A 20,180-nucleotide genomic window follows, 5' to 3' on the forward strand; every position below is an offset into this window, starting at 1 on the left:
CTCGAACTGGGATCCTTATGCCAGTCCTTTTACTTTGCGGCATGTGTGCTTAATCCGCTGCGCTACCCCCTTTATCCATTATTTATCTATCTGAAATTAAAAAAACATGCTAGGAGAGATAGTCTAATGGTTATGCAAAGAGATTCTCATATCTGGGACCCTGAGGTGGTAGGTTCAATCCCATACAACACCATAAGACAGATTTGGGCAGCGCTCTGATAAAGAGCAAGAAAAAATTGACCCAGAAGCAGTGAAATCACACATGTAGGAGGTCCCTGTGCCACTGTATAAATAAATAAAAACTTTGCATTAAAAAACACATGTTTTTAACTATGTAAAAGATGTGTGTGAAGATATTTTAAAGTATGTTAGGGTGATTATTATGTAAAAAGGGAAATAAGGCTGACAAAATAGTGCACTTGGGTAGTTGAGTGTGCTGCTTTGCCATCATATTACAAAGTTTAAGCCTAGTCCCCACTACATTAAAGGACATTTTGTTGCTGTGGCCTCTTTCACTTTCATTCTTCCTTTATGCCTCTGTGTTTTTATCTCATAAAAAAGGAGAATAATAAGCCTTGGTGAGGATGTGGAGAAACTGAACTCTGTGTACTATCAGTGAGAATGTAGAATGGTGCAGTCACTGTGGAAAACAGTAAGGCAGTCTTCAGAAAGTTATATATAAAATTACTATATGACCCAGTGAATTCATGTCTAGTTGTCTACCTAGAAGAATTGAAAGAAGAACCTTAGGTACTTGTATAACAATAGTCACATTATTCACAATAGTCACATTATTCACAGTAGCCAAATAGTGGAAGAAATGAAAGCACATAACCTCATAAAATGTACGTGGATGTTTATAGCAGCTTCATTCAAAATTGTCAAAAGGTAGACACACACAGAGTAATATTATTCAACCATAAAAAATAATGTAGTATCAATGCATCCTACATTATGATGAGCCTTGAAAACACATTATATCGAATAAGCCAGACACAAGAGGACTGCACTTACATGGGTAGCTAGAATAGTCAAGTTCATCGAAAGTCAGGCATTGCTTAACAGTGGAGACACATGCTGAGAAATGCATCATTAGGCAATTATGTTTCTGTGTGAATGTCATAGAGTGTAAAACTGTATGGTACAGCTCACTATATAACTATGTATGGTATAATCATCTATTGGGATCACTTTTATATGTGTTGCCTGACACTGTTGACATAAGCATTGTCAAGCTACATATGCCTGTAGAGGTTCCTAGAGGTAGAGGGAGGAAGACATGGAGTTATTGTTTAATGGGTATAGAATTTCTGTTTAGCAGAATGAAAATTATTTAGAAATGGATAATGATGATTGTTGTAAAGCACTGAAAATGTATTTAATTGTACACTTAAAAGTGGTTAAAATGATTGATTTTATACTATGCATATTTTATCACAATAAAAACTAACAGAATATGTATCTTTATGTCTGCCTGTCTATATACCTATCATCCCTACAAAATGATATTATAGGAAGAAATACACTATACCGTTAAGTGCCTTTGGTTTGTTATTTTTTCCTGTTATACTTCTATTTCCCAAAATCTTTCAAAGATGTATTTTGTTACTGTGTGTGTGTGTGTGTGTGTGTGTGTGTGTGTGTGTATGAAATCAGAAGATGTTAAACTTCTGAAAAATTAATTGGTTGGGAGCTTCAGCTGAGTTCATCACTGAACAGCTTTGCTCACCTGTCACAGATCATGCTATCTGCTGAAACCACATGAAAAGACCGGGGACACTGGTCACACCTCTGTAGACAGAACTTAATGAGTTACTTCCTTCAACTCTCAAGAGACTCCTTCCTACCCATCTTGGACCAGGGTTTACCAAAACCTTTGTATGGGAAATGGGGTGCCTAAAATATCAATGCTTGAAATTCCAGAGGTGTGGCTATGGTGTAGGGGCTGTTTCAGATTGTCCCCTTGATAAACTAGGAAAAAAATGGAAAATCAGTTGAAAATTCAACAAGGTCGAACCGGGATTTATTCGGGAACTCAGTAAGCCACATGTGTGCTCAGTGGATGTAAAAGGGGTGGTGGAGTGATTCTAAAATATCCATGCCTGATCTGAGCAGACTCAAGGATTACAAGGTCTCAATGTTTCTCCTTCCCACTCCCCCAGCAGATACTGTGTGGAGCTTGCCTAGGGGACTTTCTCTCTTCCTACTCAGGTTGTTTATGTCTCCCAGAAGATGAAGGCTGAGTATGTAACATATATTTTTTCCAGACAAGAAACGAGTTCTTAAAATCTCTTTTGCAGAGCCTGAAGCAAACAACCTTTTCTCAGTACCATCCATCCTCTGTCACTATTCTAAGAGGATCCTGGTTGGTGAGTGTCACTAGGTATCAATAAGACACTGAATATTGCAAAAAGAGGATACTAGGGGAAGTTTCCAGTTTGGATCTGAGTTACTCCAGAAGATGCCTATGACCTGCCAGCAGGTTCTGCTGAACATCTCTGGCCAGTCTGGCATCTCACCCCAGTCTCTCACTAGCTAGTGGAGCACTATCTCTGACAGGTAGAGGAGATCATTAATCATATATATATAATATTTATTTATTTGCTATAGATATTGTTGTTGTTATTGATGTCATTGTTGGATAGGACAGAGAGAAATGGAAAGAGAAGGGGAAGAGAGGGGGAGAGAAAGATAGACACTTGCAGACCTGCTTCACCGCTTGTGAAGCAATACCCCTGCAGGTGGGGAGCTGGGGGCTCGAACCAGGATCCTCCCGCCAGTCCTTGCACTTCGCACCATGTGTGCTTAACCTGCTATACTACTGCCCAACTCCCTACTCATATATTTTTATTATTTAATGTTATTTATGTATTTATTATTGGATAATGACAGAGAGAACTTGAGAGGGCAGGGGGAATTAGAGAGGGAGAGAGACAAAGAGACACCTGCAGCCCTACTTCATCACTCATGCAGCTTTTCCCCTGAAGTTGGGGACCAGGGGCTTAAACCTGCATCGTTGCCCACTGTAATGTGTGTGCTTAACCAGGTGTGCCACCACCTGGACCCTATTAATAGTATCTTTATACATCTGTGTACTAGAGAAAGAACAGATTGGGATTGTATACCAATCCCTTCAACTTTCAATGATATTGCATGGGGGGCTCATTTCCACTCATAAACATAAAGTATGGGTCGATTACATAAGTTCATGGGGAAACCAGGTGATGGCATAACTGGTAGAGTGCACATATTACCAAGCACAAAGATTCAGAGTCAAGACCTTCATACCCACTTGCAGGGTGGGGGTGGGGGGTTTGCTAGAGGGAAAGCAATGCAACGCTGCATCTCTCTCTCTCTCTCTCTCTCTCTCTCTCTCTCTCTCCCTCTCTCCTTCTCTCCCTCTCTCCTTCTCTCCCTCTCTCCCTCTCTCCCTCTCTCCCTCCCTCTTTCTCAGCACTACTTAGCTCTGGCTGCCAGTGGTGCTGGAGACTGAATCTCTCTTCCTTTCTATCCCCTCCCCATCTCAATTTCTCTCTGTGCTATCAAATAAAAGAGGGGAAAAAGAAAGAAATGGCTGCCAGGAATGGTAGATTCGTCATGTGAGTGCTGAGCCCCAGTGATAATCCTGGTGGCAACAAATAAATAAATTCATGGACTCATAAATTCCCTGGAATCACTAACACACAAAGATTATAGTTTTCCACAAAGCAGAACTCAGACTGAGTTTGATGTACTGCACCCAAGTAAAGAACTCTAAGGGGAGGGGGTGTTTCAGGTCCTGGTGCAAGATGGTGGAGGAAGACCTAGAGTGGGGGTGAGTGTTTTGCAGAAAACTGAGAAAAAATATACATGTAACAGCAACTGTATTTACCGTAAACCTAGACCATTAACCCCCCCCCCAATTAGAAAAAAAAGATTGTAGTTTTCTCCCCCCTTTCTTTCTGTTCACTGGAGTCAGCCCAGAAGCCTGCTCTTCTGTCCCAGATACTTCTGGTTCAGCTTCCACATCCTTTATTCAGAATCCATTTGAGTGAGAGCTTTGACCCTGGGAGCCACTGTCAGTTACTATAGTAATTCCTTCCCTGCCTAATGCCAGTGGAAACTTTCTGGTGCCTTTGCTCTCCCCTCCAAACAACTACCTAGCTGAAGGTATGAAAATTTTAGGGGGTGCTGCATCCCCTCTTATTCCCAGGGAGGAAAGTTTGGTACAGTAATTCTAGTTTTCTACCTATATTGTGGTTTCTGTAACTATAAGCACAAGGCCATATTGTACCCACACTCTAGATGCAGCCAGGGCACCATCAAAGAATGGTACTTCCGGAATCCTGTTTGTCTAGACACCCAGAAACTTTCCCTTGGTTTTCCATCAAACACCTGCTGCTGGAATCTGCGTGTGACCAAGCGATAGAGGCCATGTTTGGTGGCTAATTTGCTTGGGCACACAGCAGGTAAACAGCCTTAAAGTGGGGACACAAAAGAACAGCTTCCAGGAAGATTTTTCTAGGGTAAATTCCCACCCATACAGTGTCAGTGTACAGGACTTCATTCAGAAAGAGTGGGTGTGCCCTTTTCCTGAGATACCAAATCCTGGGAGGACACCAACATGTACTCACACATCTTAGACTCACTCTCTCAGGTCTGTGATGTGTGATGTGGTCTGAGATCCCCATCCCACCTTTAATCTCAGTCCCATCCACTGTTTGCTCTTTTTTCCTCCCCACACCACTGTAGTCTGGCAGAAATTCCAATCAGACCAGGAGCTTGGGTTGCTGGGCTCCCTTCTCTACCTAACTCCCCCTACCTCTGCCTTTAGGAGATACCAGTGTATCTTTCCTGGAGGTTCCCGTTGCTATGGTGACTGTAGTAGTCAGGCACCAGCCTGTGGGAGTCCTAAAGAATATACTGGGGGATATCTGTACCCACATGAATATGTGTCTAAGTGTTATGTGTATGCCTACATGCACATGTCTACATTGAGCAGAGAGGAGAGAAGGGAGGGCAAAAGGTCTGGAGAAGAGGGGACCAGGGACAAAAGTGGTCATGGAGAGGAATGTGGCTCAGGGAAGTGAAGTAGGAGTGGGATATGAAGGATTAAGGGACATGAAAGTATCAAGGGCAAGAAATGCAAAGGAAAGGGCAGAAAGCTAGAGGAGGATAGAGGACATGGTGTAAAGGTTGAGAGAAGTGGGGAATAAGGGGAGTAAAGTGAGATGGAAGAAGGAAAAGAGGAATATGAGTAGGAAAAGGGGGAGCAGCTATGTGTTCACTGATATCTGGAAGCAGTGTTAAGTGCCCTCCAAACTTTGGGAGGTATGTGGAGGTCAGGAGTGGGAGTGGATCAGGATAGGATGAGGAGTTGAGGAGAGGTGTGGGCAATAGGAGGCCACTTTCCCATTTTCATGTTTAATGTGCTATATATCATATCTGAGCCTTAAAAACTGCCTTGTCTCTGCCCCTACTTCTAGATTCAGAAGCCCAGTGTTCAAATTCCTGCTCTGTGGGTTTCTGTGCATCTGAAGGCTTTGCTATGGTTTCCAGGAAGTGACTTTTTGATTATCTCCCTGTTCCCCCTGCCCAAGCAGAGGCAAGTGCACTCTTTCTTTCCACAATAACCCTGGGTCAGGGAGGCACTGTTCACTGTCTATGGACCTGGGTTAAAAGCAGGAGCCTCTGGCTAAATCAGGCTTCCCTACCTGTGCCCAGTCCGTAAGCACTATGCTCTCAGAAGCAGCATTAGCCCAGAAGTCCTGCTTGGCAGGAAAGCTGTGACAGGTGGGAGGAGAAAGAAAGGCAGTGAGGCAGAAACAGCTGCCAGCCAGATTAGAGGAAGAGCAGGGGCCCACTGGCTATGAGAAGAAGGCAAGGCACTGGCGCTGGCAGGCTCCCTCCCCCATCTGTGGGTTTTAGACCTCCTTCCCCAGACCTTTCCACCCAATGCTGCCTTTCAGAGATCAGGCTCCACTCACAATCAGACCTAAACCCTGACTTAAAATAGACTTCAGAGCCCTAGTCCAATATCCTCTAATCTGGGTTAGAATTACCTCCACAGAATTCCCTCCATTAGTTTCCCTAGTGAGACATTTCCTGGAGCAGGATCTGACCAATTCCCAAGAAATCGGTTTCCTATTTGGGAGGAAAGATGTTAATTGAGCAACTGTGATCAGCCAGGCCTAAGAACTGTGAAGACTTTTTAATAATGACCTCACGGGATTAAAGTGATAAATTTGCTCTATTTTACAGATGAGAAAAGTATAGCTCAAAAATTTGAAGTTCCTGCCTCAAGATCACAGATACTAAATTAAAAGACTGGTTCTGAACCCAGGGTTTGTAACTATGAAGTCCCTCTGAACCTAAGTAGGAAATAGGTCTTCATTTGCACCAAGACAACTTTTCTAAGATCTGAAATCAGAGACCATTTCCTGCTTCTGCTCTTCTCCATTGAATGTGATCCAGGAAAACCCGAGTTTTAGCTGGATTCTTCACCCCAATGTGAGACACCAAACCAATCACACAGTTTTACCAGGTAGGTTTAGAATAGTCCAGGATAGAGAAGAACAGTCACATGCTTTATATGCACTAGTGTTTACTCATATGGCCCTAAGGCTGGAAAAAGCTGAAAACTGCTTCCCACATTTCTATGCCCTCTTGGATCCCAAGTAAGCAAGAAAAGCCTAGGATTTTGCTCCTACCTCTGCTACTCCCTTCAGCAGGGAATGAGAGTGTGGAAGGTGCAAGGGTGGGGAAAAGGATATTCTGAGCCAGGCAAGGGGAAGGAGAAGGGTGAGTGAGGTGAGTGTCAAGTAATCCTAGGAGAGCTCAGGAGGGCTAAAGGAGGAGGAGTAAGTGATTCAGGGGTATGTGCATGGGGAAATAAGGGACAAGAGAGGGGTATGCTCCTAGAGGCTGGTAGAAACAAGGTGGGAATGGGAATCAGTATGTCTTAGTTAATATTGCTCTGCTGTGTGAGAGGAAGTCAGTCGCACATTAAGGAAATTTTGCAGCTGGTACTAAATTGGGAGGTGTCACAGGCAGCAGTGATGACAGGTATGATTTGTGGGGCTCTGTGTGGCCTGAAACAGGGGCAGCCATTGCAAAGGGAGAGAAGAGGGTTTCTGGGACTACCTAGGAGAAATAAGGCTATGAGACACACAGGAAAGGGACCAGGGATGAGGATTAGCTGGCCTTAGAGAAGAGGCTTTGGTTTCTAAAAGTAGAGATGGCTTCTTTTTTCTGGCCTGTGGCTCTAGGCTTTCTATATAAAATAAGCTCTGAAGATGAGGCATTATCTCTATGGAGTTTTATTCAGTGAGATTCAGAGCCCAGGGTCAGGCCCAGGGATGGGCAAAGATGTCTAGGATAGATAAAGGTGAAGAAAGCAGGGCTGCAGTTAAGAGAAGGTCAGAGCTGTACTGTCCACAAAAGTCCATAATACTGTTGGAATGGAGAGTCCTGAGGGCTAGGCCTAAGCTGAGGAAGGGAGCATTGGAAGAGGGATGGTAAAGACAAAAAGAAAGCTATGGAGCTGCCACTGCCCACCTCCAGACATAGCAAGTGGCAAGAGAGCAGGTTGACTTCACTGGAGAGCTGAACACAATAGCAACAAAATAGAGGTGGGTCTAGGTCATCAGGAATTTCATGGGGAGTCATGGCAAAAGCACACACTTAGCACTAGAATATGTGGTTGGAGGTACACCTGTATGTTACCTGAATGACCTTAGAGCAAACTGTCTGATCACCCTTGCACTTCAGTCTCCTCATCTGTAAAATGGGGACACTGATGCTATTTCCAGCTTGACTGGGTAGTTGTGATCTTATATATGAAAGAGAGGTTTAAACTCCTAAGCAATGCAGTAAGGGCACTTATAAAACCATTACAGGTTCCCCCTGCTATCTAAAGATAGACTGTTTAGGGGACAAGAAATACAGATTTATTTAGTAAGGACACTCACTAAAGGTGGAGTGTGGGCTTGATCTCAGGAACTGAGAAAAAAAAAGTCCAACCCCAGGCTTTACAAGGCATAGAAAATTTATTTAAGGAAAGGAAAAAGATAGTGAATAAAGGCTTGTGTAAACAACTTAAAGAGATAGTACACCCTTGAGAAAAAGGGAGGCAGGAAATAAGTTTACTTAAAATAATCTTTGGTTTCATTTGGTAGTCTCTTTCTGGAGTCTGGAAAAGCTCACATTTTTTTCACGTAAATTAATGGTAATAGCATTCTCAGACCCAAAAGAACACCCACCAAACAAAAACATCCTATTTTCAGATAGCAGGAGAAACCTGTAATACAAAATACAGGTAACTCTCAATTACCTCTTGCCATTTAAATCTTGCAAAAGACTCAGAATGTATATAGGAAAAACAAAGACTGTTATCCCTGGTTTACAAATGAAAAAAAAAAAAAAAAAAACCAAAACAGTAGCTTAGGAAAGTAAAGTGATATCCCCATGGTCACACAACTAACTAGTGATAATGAATTCTCTCAGACACCAGTTGTCTTTCTCCTTTGTCAAACTGCTTGGTAGAAAATAATTAAAATGAAGGGTTACGACTGAATGTAGGGTTAGACAGAGCTAGTAATCAATTCTAACATGAAGAAAATCTCATGCGAAAGTTGTGATACTCTCTCATTCACCCTTATGACTGAAATAAAATGCCAACTGGAGCTATGAAGTTGAAGGGAGAGCCACAAAAGACAGATACTTATTATTCCATCTTCTAGTGGCCTGCATTCCTCTGCTCCCACCAAGCCTATGTATTTGTGGAAAATACCTACGATGTCTTTATGTGACAAAACATGTCGTTCATGTTCATTTGTGCTCTGTCTGATAAAGCAGGGAGATATTTGTGAGCAATGGTGTCTTCTGTTTTGGCATTGTTTGTAGGTATAACGACCTCTTTGTATCTCTGTGTGACTTTGCCAGGGGTAGCAGCAGTGGTGTATGGCAATGTGTGTCTATCTGTCTGTACACCTTTAAGAAGTGGAATATCTCATTTGGTAGTGTGAGTGAGGCAGTGAGTCAGCTGAGACTGAGGGAGGCAGGAGGGAGCCTGCTAGGTTAAGAGAACAGGAAAAAAGGAGACTGAGAAGTGAAGTCAGAAGCCAAGAGCTTCCCCTTTCCTCTTAAATGCCCCTGACCAAACCCCTAAGGTCTGATCCAAACCATGGAAACCTGCAGAAGTCCATAGGAGCTACACTGGACCTAAATGGGGTACTGTCTGCCCCTCCTTAAAACTTAAAACCTTGGAAAGAGAGGAAGAACTAGGATGGGAAGCTACTGTCACCAGCTCTCAGCCCCCAACTTGAGGATGGGTGAGATCAAGGCCCCACCTGGTTTCCTTGTCACTTGACCCTTTGACCTTGTTGTTCACTTTCCTTCCAAAGGCAGGTCACCAGGCGATTCTGGCTGAACTGGGAGGGCAGATCAGCACTTCCCAACTATTTACTTCCCCCATACAACTGCTGTCCAGAATAACCCTGCCAAGGGTCAAGAAGTTTCTCAGCACTTAGCTTCACTCTAGGCAGGCCGGTTCTGCAGCAGCCTCCCCTCCCCTCTGGATGTCTGGCACCAGCTACCAGAACACCAGTTTTCCCTCCATTGCCACCCCAGGCACTGGAAGTTTGGTAATGCACCAACCTTTAATGCCCCTCACACAAGCTACTGTCTCCCTTTTCCATTTCCTTCTATTGTCTGGACAGGAGTTGACAGATTCCCTCCCTGGGAGGAAACAGACACTCCTGCTCTCTATATGCTCAGACTCTAACCAGCCACCTCAGGTCACATAAGGTTAATAGTGTGGTGTGCCCCATCACTTGGGATATCCTTCCCATAACATGCTTACAGGGGCAAAAAGGTGAGGGTTAGGCTGCCAAATATTCTGCCTACCACCTCTGGTCTCTCCTCTGCATCAGCCAGTTGTCTCAGGACTTTCTAATGCAAGAAATGGGGCACTGCTGGCTGAGGATGGAGGCTGGGAAAGCCAGATCTCTCTTCTCAGACCTCTGGGGCAGCCCCCATCAGAATAACAGTTCCCAAGCCAGGAATTCATAGAACCTGGTCAAGTGGGCTACCTGACCACAGTGCCTGAGGCTCTTGCTCCAGGCAGGGCCCCAGAGTAGCACTCATGGGGCCACACACACTAAGCCATGGGGATAATGGGTGGGGGTGGGGTGGAGAGAGGGAGCACACTTTTTGTTCGCTCCAAGTCCCATCTCCACTGCTGTTGCCCTCCAGTCCCTACCTTACAGCCTTTCCTGCAGGACCGAATTGAGTATTCTTTTGCCTGTAAGTACTTATGCAGCACGAGGTCGAATTCGTCATATTTTTCCTGAGCATGTCGGTCGAGCCGCTGGTATGCCTCGATACAGTTGCTACACACCTCCCAGGCCCCGGATCCCGGGCTAGCCATGAGGGCCAGTAGGTCTCCCAGCAGGGAATCCAGGCTGCAGTCCAGGCTGTCGGGGCGGTCCATACCCAGCAGCAAGTCCCAAAGCGTGTAGGTGTCACAAAAGGAGAGAGTGAAGTTCCGAAAGTGGCCTTTGAGCAAGTTTTTCTGGGCAGTAGGGAACTGGACTGGGGCACGGGAAGGGGAATCAGGGGGCCGCAGGGGTGGGCCTGGGGTAGCAGGTTCGAAAAGTCTCTGCAAAGATCGGAATTTGGTGCAAGCTGTTTCCAGCCCCTTGGGCTCTGGGAAGCCGCAATCCGACCCGGGACCGGCGGCGGGGGCGGCTTTGGTCAGGTTGCTGTATCTGGGGTCGCAAGTGCCAGGGAGAGCGCCAGGCAGAGGAGGCGACGACAGGGGCGAAACCGCGCGGGGAGGCAGCCGCTGCCGCTCCCGGCCAGCCCCCCAAGGTGGCCTCATAGCGTTGCTCACCTCCCTGGCCCGGGGCCGGGCCCCAGCGCACAGCCACAGATGGTCAGAGAGCAGCACGGTGAAGAAGAGCAGGGACGCCAGGGATAGTCGCCATCGCTGCGCCCGCTCAGAGTCGGCAAAAGGTTTGTCGGTTGGCCTGGGAGCCCAGCAGGAGCAGCAGATAGTCAGCGCGGCGTCTTTCCCAGGCCACATCCAAGCGCCCCTGAACATATTTCATGAGGGTCCAGGCTTGAGGGTGCAGGCAGGCGCGAAGGCCAGGCGGCGGTCTTGGGCGGGCGGGCTCGCACGCCGCTCTGCGCTCCTCGGTGCCGTCCAGGCTCTACCTCGGGGGCTGCATGTTGAGGCCAGCCGACATGGGGCCCCACTTAGGTCGGAGTAGCGGGGCGCTCTCCTGCTGTCCCCGCTCCCTGTTAACTCGCCGTCCGGTGCGCGGCCGCTGGCCCGCTAGGCGCTGTCTGGCGTCCGGGAGGGAGGTGGTGCGGGGCACTGGGGCTGTGGCGGCTGCGGTGGTGGAGCCGCACTCCTCATATTGTCGGGCCCCTCGGCTGCCCTTTGCTCCGCGCCACTTCACTCAGAGCCGGCGGCCGCCGGCTCCTACTCTGCTCTCGCTGTCTCGGTTCAGCGCAGCTCTGCGCCCCTCAGCGCCGCCGTGCGGGTCCGGCAGCCGCCGCGCACCGCACCGCTCCACTCACTAGCCCTGCGTCTCTGGTCTTCCTCCCACCCGCCGCCTGCCGCGCGCTGCCCGCCCCAGCCCCGTGCTGCTCCCTGCCTTGTTCGCTCTTTCCTAGGCCCGCCACCCGGCCCTCCGAGTTCCGCTCGTGCTCTGGCTGTTCGCAGGGGCCAGTACCGTGCTGGCTCCGCTCCGCTCCGGCTGCTCCGGGGAGTTCCGGCTCCGGCGGGCCACCTGGCTCCAGGCAGCGCCGCAAGCGCCGGACACGGACTCGGGGCTTTACTTAGTGCGCCGGCCGCTTCCGCCTCTTGACACCGCTGTGTTGGCCTCCGAGCGGCACGGCCCCGTGGCTCCCACTAGCTATGCCCCTTCAGTATGTCGCCATCTTTCGCTGTGCGGGGAACACCTTGAGAGCCCGAGAGCGAGTGTGTTTGGGGGAGAGCAGGGCGGAGAAAAAGGCTCCAAGAGGAGGAGGGAGCGGGACTGGGGCCCCGACTGCGCCTGCGTCTCAGAACTCCCCCCTCCCTCCCCAGCCTCCCTCAGCCCCCGCCGGTCGCAGCCTGTACTGTTTGGGGATTCTTTCCAGTCCACCCCCAACTCCATTCACTTCAACGCCTCCCCGCGTGCATATGCTGAGTCCCAGGCCCTGGCGCCCCCCAGCTCCATCAACCCGGCCTCCCACCTCCCTCCCTGGGGTCGCCGCTCACTCCTCCTGAGAGCTAGGGGACTTTGAGTGTGAACCCTAGAGGTAGGGTCGGGAGGTAACTCCGTAGCGTCTTCCTGCTTGCCGCCAGCACCCTGAGTTGTCTCTTCAGTCCCCCTTTACTAGGCGACACTGAAGCGGTCTGCGCGTTAGACTAGTCCCTTGCCCTAACTCCACCCTTTGCCCTCTCTGTCCTGGACTCTGGTGCTGAAGGACAGCTCCCAGTTTAGCCACGGAGGACGACACAGCTTAGAGAATGTACTGGAGGGGGCAAGAGTGGGCCAAGGTGGGTATATTGATGGGTGGTGTTTCTGTCCTTAGTAAGATTTCCAGTAGTCTCTTCCTGGTCTTAGCTTCTTGGCTCCCCCTACAGGCTGCTGAGAATAACTGAGTGAGTTCAGGAAGCTGAGCCGCCCGGATTGAACCATGTGCTTGGAACCCTCACAGAGTCACATGGCACTAGGAACTCAGACATTAAATTAAAAAAGTCATACCGCGCCACTAACCTTTTCTGGGTTTTACCAAATCTCAGACTGGTGGTTGTCTACTTCCTTTCCTCACTCCTTTTCTGTACTGGTAATTTTTAATTAACCATGATGAGCAAGGATTTGTTAATAGTAAAAATAATGTAATTATTGCCTTTGCAGAGGGTAGATCATTCAACTTGCAAACGTGAAGACTCTTCCAAGTTGTATCCATGACATTGCATATGCCAGAATAATGCTCTGGTTCTTTCTCTTCCCTGCTTTCAAGTTAATTGATTAATTAACTAATTAATTAATATTTTAAAATGAAATTATAGCCTTTTTTGAGAGCAGACTCAGTTTTAGTTACTGCTCTAAATACTTAACTTGTACTACTTCGTTCAAACATCCTGTGATATCGACAGTGCTGTTATCTTTATTTACATATGAGGAAGCTGGCTTTTAAACTGGTTGAGCTATTTTAGGTAAAGTCACACAGCTAATAAAGACTCTAGTATACAAGCCTAGGTAATCTGGCTCTAAAGTTCTACTAGCACTCCGTTAATGAAGCCTCAGAAAGATGGAGTTGTGGAAGACAGAGTCCTGCCTTAAATGAGATTATATTCTACAGAAGGAAACAAGACATTTATATTGGCTAGTGGCGTGGGGTCCATGGGCTAAAGAATTGGGTTAAGGTTATAATATACCGTTGAGCAGGCCATGTGCACTTGTGAAAGTCCCTTCTCTGTCTTTGAGTCCTGTGTTTCCCTCTGAGTGGGATAAGGAGGGGTCAGGCACTGGGATTTGTTAACACTACTCAGAAGTGAACTGGGATATATGCATGAGCATTTTCTGGAAGAGGGAGAATTTGAGCTGATTTCTAAAGCAGTACCATAATTTGAGTGGGTGAGAGGAAAGCAGACAGAAAGTTTAATGAACAAGGAGGAAAATGTTATGGTTGCAGACTTATGAGGATTATAGTTTGGCTATATTAGTGGTGAGAGTTAATGAGCAAAGGAATTTGGGGTTATGAGACAAGGGACAGAACTGCCAGATAATTGGGTATTCTTTTCATTCGTTATATTCCAAGCACTATACTGGGAACTAGGTAGATGTTGGTTGAATATAACCCTGCCTTTGAGTTGAATTCAAGAGAGAAAGGCAATTTAAATAAAGAATTGTAAGACTGGCGAGAGAGAGAGAGAGAGAGAGAGAGAGAGAGAGAGAGAGAGACCTCACCAGATAGAGTAACTCAGGTTTAAGCCCTGGTACCACATGAGAAGTGCTGTGGCAATGGAAGAAGCTTCAATGCAGTGCTGTTTTACTGCTCTTTGAATGAAAAAAATAACCCAGATCAGTTCCATAAAGAGGAAAAAAAAAGTAACCCAATGCAATAAGGATGGTGTTGAAAAGGGAGGGACTGATTAACTCTGCCAAATGTTTTCAGAGATGATTTTGCACACAGTAAATTAGTTGGGGTGGGGGGTTCACACATTTATTTACTCATTTAGTAAAGAAAACTCTACTAAGTAGCACATTACAGATGCATTAAAGATATAGATACTAGTAAAATATGTGTCTGAATGAGAGAGTTTAGTTGAGTTTTAAAGGATGAGTAAGACTTAGACAAATAGGAGAGGAGATAATGTGTCAATGCCATGTGTAAAGGCCCAGAAATAAAGCCAAGAATAATATGTTCAGAAACCTGCAAAGTAGTTCATTGTGATTGGGTGTGAATTGGGAGTATGGCCAGAATTGAAGCTGAGGATTTGGCAGGAGACAAATCATGAAGGTCAGTGGGTGTCATGCTAAGTAATCTGGATTTTATCCCAAGGGCACTATGAGCCAGGAAGAGATTGAAAGGTTTTTAGCAGGAGGTGACACAACCAGATATGCATTTCTAGAAGACTGCTTTGGTTACCTAGTGAAGACTGAGTTGGAAGGTCAGAGGTCTGAGGCAGGGAGAGTGGTTAGTAATCCAGTCAAGAGGTGTTCAGGATTGAACAAAGACAGCAGCAATGGGTTTGGAAGAAAAAATGTACATTAAAGTGAAATGACAAGAGACTAAAGTGAAAAGAAACTAGGACTCTCTTATGTGTAAGGAATAAAGCAGACAAAGGCTTGAAGGTGAATGAAACTAAAGGACTCAACAGGCAGGACTGCCCCCACCCTTCTTGGAATTCTCTTTCCACAGTCAGTCTTTGTTTTGTCCTTGGAGTGTGCAGTGTACTGTTTAACAAAGAAGGCTAATTGCTTAGATAGCTACTTTAGAGCTGATTGGCAGGACACTAGTGATTGACAACACTGAGTGCCAATGAAAGAGCTGTCAGGCCTTGGCTATCAGCTCTGAGCACAACATAACACTAACTTACTCACACAGTACCTGCTGCACACAAAGAAGTATTAGCACTTAGCAGTCAGAGGAAGCTCTAATTTTCTCACTCTGAATAACAGAAGAAATTGGGGTGGGGGAAGGGAAGAAACTGACTTCTAGTCAAGCCCCCTGGGACATAACAGTCAGGGTGGAGTGGTGTCCAGCCCTTTCTCTACACCTACTCTAGGTCAGCAAAAGGCTAAAGTCAGAAGGTAAAGGTAGGTCATTTCTGATAGGCTATAGAATGCCCAAAAAAGGTGATAGAGTTTCCTCTAACAAGGTAAGGCAAAGACAACTTGGAGTAGAGGATAGAAGGAAAGGAATTCTGCAGTGAAATTCAAATAATTGGGGAGAAGAAAAACTGGGAGTGGGGCTGGGAAGAGAGTATAACGGTTATGTAAAAACTTTCATGCCATCTGGGAAGCAATTATGGAAGCCAGACCTTTCACCTTCTGCATCCCACAATGACCTTGCATCCATACTCCCAGAGGGTTTGAGGATAGATAGGAAAGCTCTCAAGGGGGCAGGGGGAGGGGATATGGAGTTCTGGTGGTGGGAACTGTGTGGAGTAATACCCCTCTTATCCTATGGTTTTGTCAGTGTTTCCTTTTTATAAATAAATTTTTAAAAATTTCATGCCTGAGAGTACAAGGTCCCAGGTTCAATCCCCACTATGACCACAAGCCAAAGCTGAACAGTGCTCTGGTCTCTTTGTATCTTTCTATCTCTCATAAGAACAAAATAAAATAAAAATTATTTGTTTAAAATATTGGGAGATATTTAATGAAAATATTATGGTTACAATGAATTTTCTGTGAATTTCAGATAGTAATGGTTACAGCAAAAAGTTATAAAGAAGAGCTCATAATTCGGGGTAAATATAAGAACCTGTAAAATAAATGTCAAACTGACTTGAGTTGAAGTCTGTCAGTCTTTCACTGGGACTCACTTCCCCCATTTTCCTCCTTCATTTTCTTATCTATTCTCATTTATCCTTTTGTTTTCATTTCTTTTTTTACTTTTTGCCACAGAGTGTGTCATTGGGGCTCAGTGCCTGCCTATATGACTTCCACTTCTCCTGGAAGCCATTATTTTAAAGCTAGACAGTGGAAGTCAGAGAGGAAGGAGAAAGAAAAAGAGATAAATAGAGACACCACAGCACTACTCCTCCATTCCAGAAGCTTTCTTCTCTGCAGGTGATTCTATGTGGTAGCCAGAGGCTGGAACCTAAGACTGTACATGTTGTGCTGTGTCTGATGTCTCCCCTCTCCCTTCTCATTGTTGTAGCTATTTTCTTTCTACTTTTAAATTTCTCTCTGTCCTATCCAACAACAACTACAACAATAAAACAAGGGAAACAAAAGGGAATAAATAAATATTAAAAATAATCTTATAAGTTATTCATGTCCTAAAACAGGAAGGATTAAAGTAAACCTGCCCTGTGTACTATATCTCTGTATCAAATAATCCCTTTGCCATTAGTCTGAATATGATCTCAAGTTTCTCTGAGCTTCTGTTGAACTCTGTTTCAGTCTGTGACTTTAAGTCTTATTTTGTGTGTTGGACACCCTGTGTGACTTCTAGATCCCTGTCAGGGCCTAGGTTCAGTTAAATTCTTTTAGTCTACCATCTTTGGCTTATGATCTTATGTGATCAAATCCCAAACCACAGGCTGAGGCCTAATGGACTATGAATGGACTCTGATCCAAACTATCTAGTTGCATTCCTAAATGTCTACATTTCTCTTAGTAGTATTCTCCTTTCATTTGGAGTCCTTTCTTGCAACCCTATGTCAGTTAGGTATACTTTTGGCTGTAATAGTATATACTTTTATAGTAGTGACTTAAATAAACAGAGCTTTTATTTGTTTCATGTGGCAAAAAAGGTCTAAAGCTTATAGGGCTGTTCAACAATGTTATCAAGACCCACCTTATTTTCCATCATCCTTAGGACACAACTTCATTCACTCGCTTTTGGCTTTGTGATTGTAAGACAGTTTCTACAGCTGTTGGGTTCATATCTATACTATAGACAGGAAGAAGTTGGAACAGTTACAGACAGAGACTCAGGACAAAGGACTGTTTAGAGATAATTTGTCCTTTATTTTCATAAGAAAATACCCACTGCATTGTTATCTGTCTGCATCTCTTTAACTACAACTCTGTGGACATTTCTTACTGCAAAGAAAGATGGAAAATATGACACTTTTAGCTATGCACATTGCTGCTGTGAACCGAGTTGGGCTTCTGTGAGGAACAGTACCCTTATTGTCCAGACAACTGGTAGCATCTATCAGCAACTCCAACCACCAACGGCTTGCCTGAAACACTTTTCCGTTATGAAAAAGCCTTTGAGATACTGGTCTTTGACTGCCAAACTTGAATTTCTCCCAGTGACTACAGCTGGTTTGTTCCTATAACAAAGAATAGAAGATGCCTGTTTGGTTTAACAATAGCACGTGTGAGAAAGACCTTGATTTGATTGTAATGTCAATTTGAGCTACAGAGTGACGATGCTGCCAAAAGAGGTAATTAGATTTTAGACTGCATTAATAAGAATATAGAATCAGAATAAGCATAAAGATGATTCTGCCCTTTTCTACACCTGTCACATCCCACCATAGCACTGTGCCGCATTCTGTAAGTGTGCTCTACCTCACTTAAATAGGATACAATTACAAAGTACAGGGTGTGCAAAGACGAGTCACTGAGTTGGTGAACAAGCAGACACATCGTTTGAGGAATGATTAAGGAACTTGGATTTATTTGTTCTAGATATAAGTAGACTCAGGAAAGAGTATCCCTAGGTGAAGGATTGGAGGTGCTTATCAGAAACCAAGGAAACTCCATAACACCCAACCAAAAAGAGGTGTGTAGTCTTATGTTCATAGCAGCACAATTCATAATAACTAAAACCTGGAAGCAACCCAGGTGCCCAACAACAGATGAGTGGCTGAGAAAGCTGTGGTATATATACACAATGGAATATTATGCATCTATCAAGAACAATGAACCCACCTTCTCTGACCCATCTTGGACAGAGCTAGAAGGAATTATGTTAAGTGAGCTAAGTCAGAAAGATAAAGATGAGTATGGGATGATCCCACTCATCAACAGAAGTTGAGTAAGAAGATCTGAAAGGGAAACTAAAAGCGGGACCTGACCAAATTGTAAGTAGGGCACCAAAGTAAAAACCCTGTGGTGAGGGGTAGACATGCAGCTTTCTGGGCAAGTGGAGCTTGGGAGTGGGTAGGAGGCATGGGTCACAGTCTTTCGGTGGTGGGAATGGTGTCTATGTACACTCCTAGTAAAATGTAGTCATATAAATCACTAGTTATTTAATATGAGAGGGGGAAGATTAATTGTATGTCTCGAAGTTTTTCAAAACATAAACTGAATCTTTTCAATATATAGGCTGTGTAATTGATATGCAGACTCTCTCAAAAGCCTAGACCAAGTAGATCAGAGGCAACCAATAGCACAGCTATATACAAGATACTGGGTACTGTACAGCAAACCCTAACAAAAGGACTTTTCAAAGTTAACCCAATTACCAAATAATGTGATGATAACATTAACTATCCATTGTCTTTTGGAACCCTAAGACAGCAGGAACCTCACATCTCCACTAGAGAGCCTCTACTTCCCCCAGTCCTGGAACCCTTGGATAGGGCCCACTTTCCCGTATGCATCTCCCAATCCATATCAAATAATATTGCATCCGCCGATCACAACCTAACCAACACAACGATTGCCACCTCAACATGCTTCACTTCAGACTGTGTCCAGAGACTTCACGTGTGGAATGACAACCCTTCAGCTTCATTACTCGGGTGAGATCTTTCCTTTCATAGTATACTCTAATTTCATCTCAGGTGGTTCACTTTCTAACAAAGTCCCAAAACCTACATATACACCAGTTTCTGTGAGAGAGAGCTTATGTTCACACGTATCCGTAAACTACTGCAAAATATATACCTGAAAGCAGAAGTACACTAGAGTTTGCAGTGAGTACCTCCCTAACACTTCCTCTCCACTATTCCAAGCTTTGGGTCCATGATTGCTCAACAATTTGTTTGGCTTTGTATGTTAACTCTCTTTTCAGTCACCAGGTTCCAGATGTCATCAGGATGCCGGCCAGGCTTCCCTAGACTGAAGACCCCACCAATGTGTCCTGGAGCTCAGCTTCCCCAGAGACCCACCCTACTAGGGAAAGAGAGATGCAGACTGGGAGTATGGACTGACCAGTCAACGCCCATGTTCAGCGGGGAAGCAATTACAGAAGCCAGACCTTCTACCTTCTGCAACCCACAATGACCCTGGGTCCATGCTCCCAGAGGGATAGAGAATGGGAAAGCTATCAGGGGAGGGGGTGGGAATTGGAGATTGGGTGGTGGGAATTGTGTGGAATTGTACCCCTCCTACCCTATGGTTTTGTTAATTAATCCTTTCTTAAATAAAAAATAAATAAAAAATAAAAAAACTCAAAATATTAAAACAAACAAACAAAAAAAGAAACCAAGGAAAGTCACACCAAGTAGGATAGTGTCAAGTGATTAGGTAGGACAGAAGAATCAACTAAAAATTCCAAACACTTACATAATATTTAGTATGTATGAGGTACTATTATAAGTATCTACATATACTTAGTCAGTTAACCTTCTATGACAATAATTGTGTGAAGTAGGAACTGTTGCTGTCTCCATTTTCCAGATGATAACAGTGAAGAACAAATAACTCTGGAGCTTGTAACCAAGACTCACTTGTTTAAGATCACATAGTTAACAAGTGACTGACACTGAATTTAAATATAGAGTTCATGCTCACCTCATCTTTTCTCCAAAAATTATTTGCAAATGTCTAATTTTGAACACCAGATAACAATTATAGATTTCCTGATTGTATAATATTGATGGAGGAGTTAATTTGGATAGGGCAGAGTGATTAAAAATCTTTAAAAACCTACAGCCTGGGGGCCAGGTGGTGGTGCACCTGGTTGAGTGCACATGTTACAGTGTGCAAGGACCCAGGTTTGAGCCCCTGGTCCCCACCTGGAAGGGGAAAACTTTGTGAGTGGTGAAGCAGGGCAGCAGGTGT

At 45.0% G+C, this 20,180-nt stretch overlaps 1 protein-coding gene across 1 annotated transcript in view; it reads right to left on the reverse strand.

Moving 5' to 3' along the window:
• The window catches only part of NALF2 (NALCN channel auxiliary factor 2), a 40,351-nt gene extending 28,668 nt beyond the window's left edge, over positions 1–11,683 (reverse strand). Inside the window, exon 1 of the mRNA XM_007530745.3 lies at positions 10,241–11,683. Within this exon, the coding sequence (XP_007530807.1) occupies positions 10,241–11,083 (843 nt within the window). The 5' untranslated portion in view covers positions 11,084–11,683. The remainder of the gene's footprint in view (positions 1–10,240) is intronic.
• Between the last annotated feature and the right edge of the window lie 8,497 nt (positions 11,684–20,180).

The sequence above is a fragment of the Erinaceus europaeus genome, chromosome X (assembly GCF_950295315.1).
Source record: "Erinaceus europaeus chromosome X, mEriEur2.1, whole genome shotgun sequence".
Lineage (NCBI taxonomy): Eukaryota > Metazoa > Chordata > Mammalia > Eulipotyphla > Erinaceidae > Erinaceus > Erinaceus europaeus.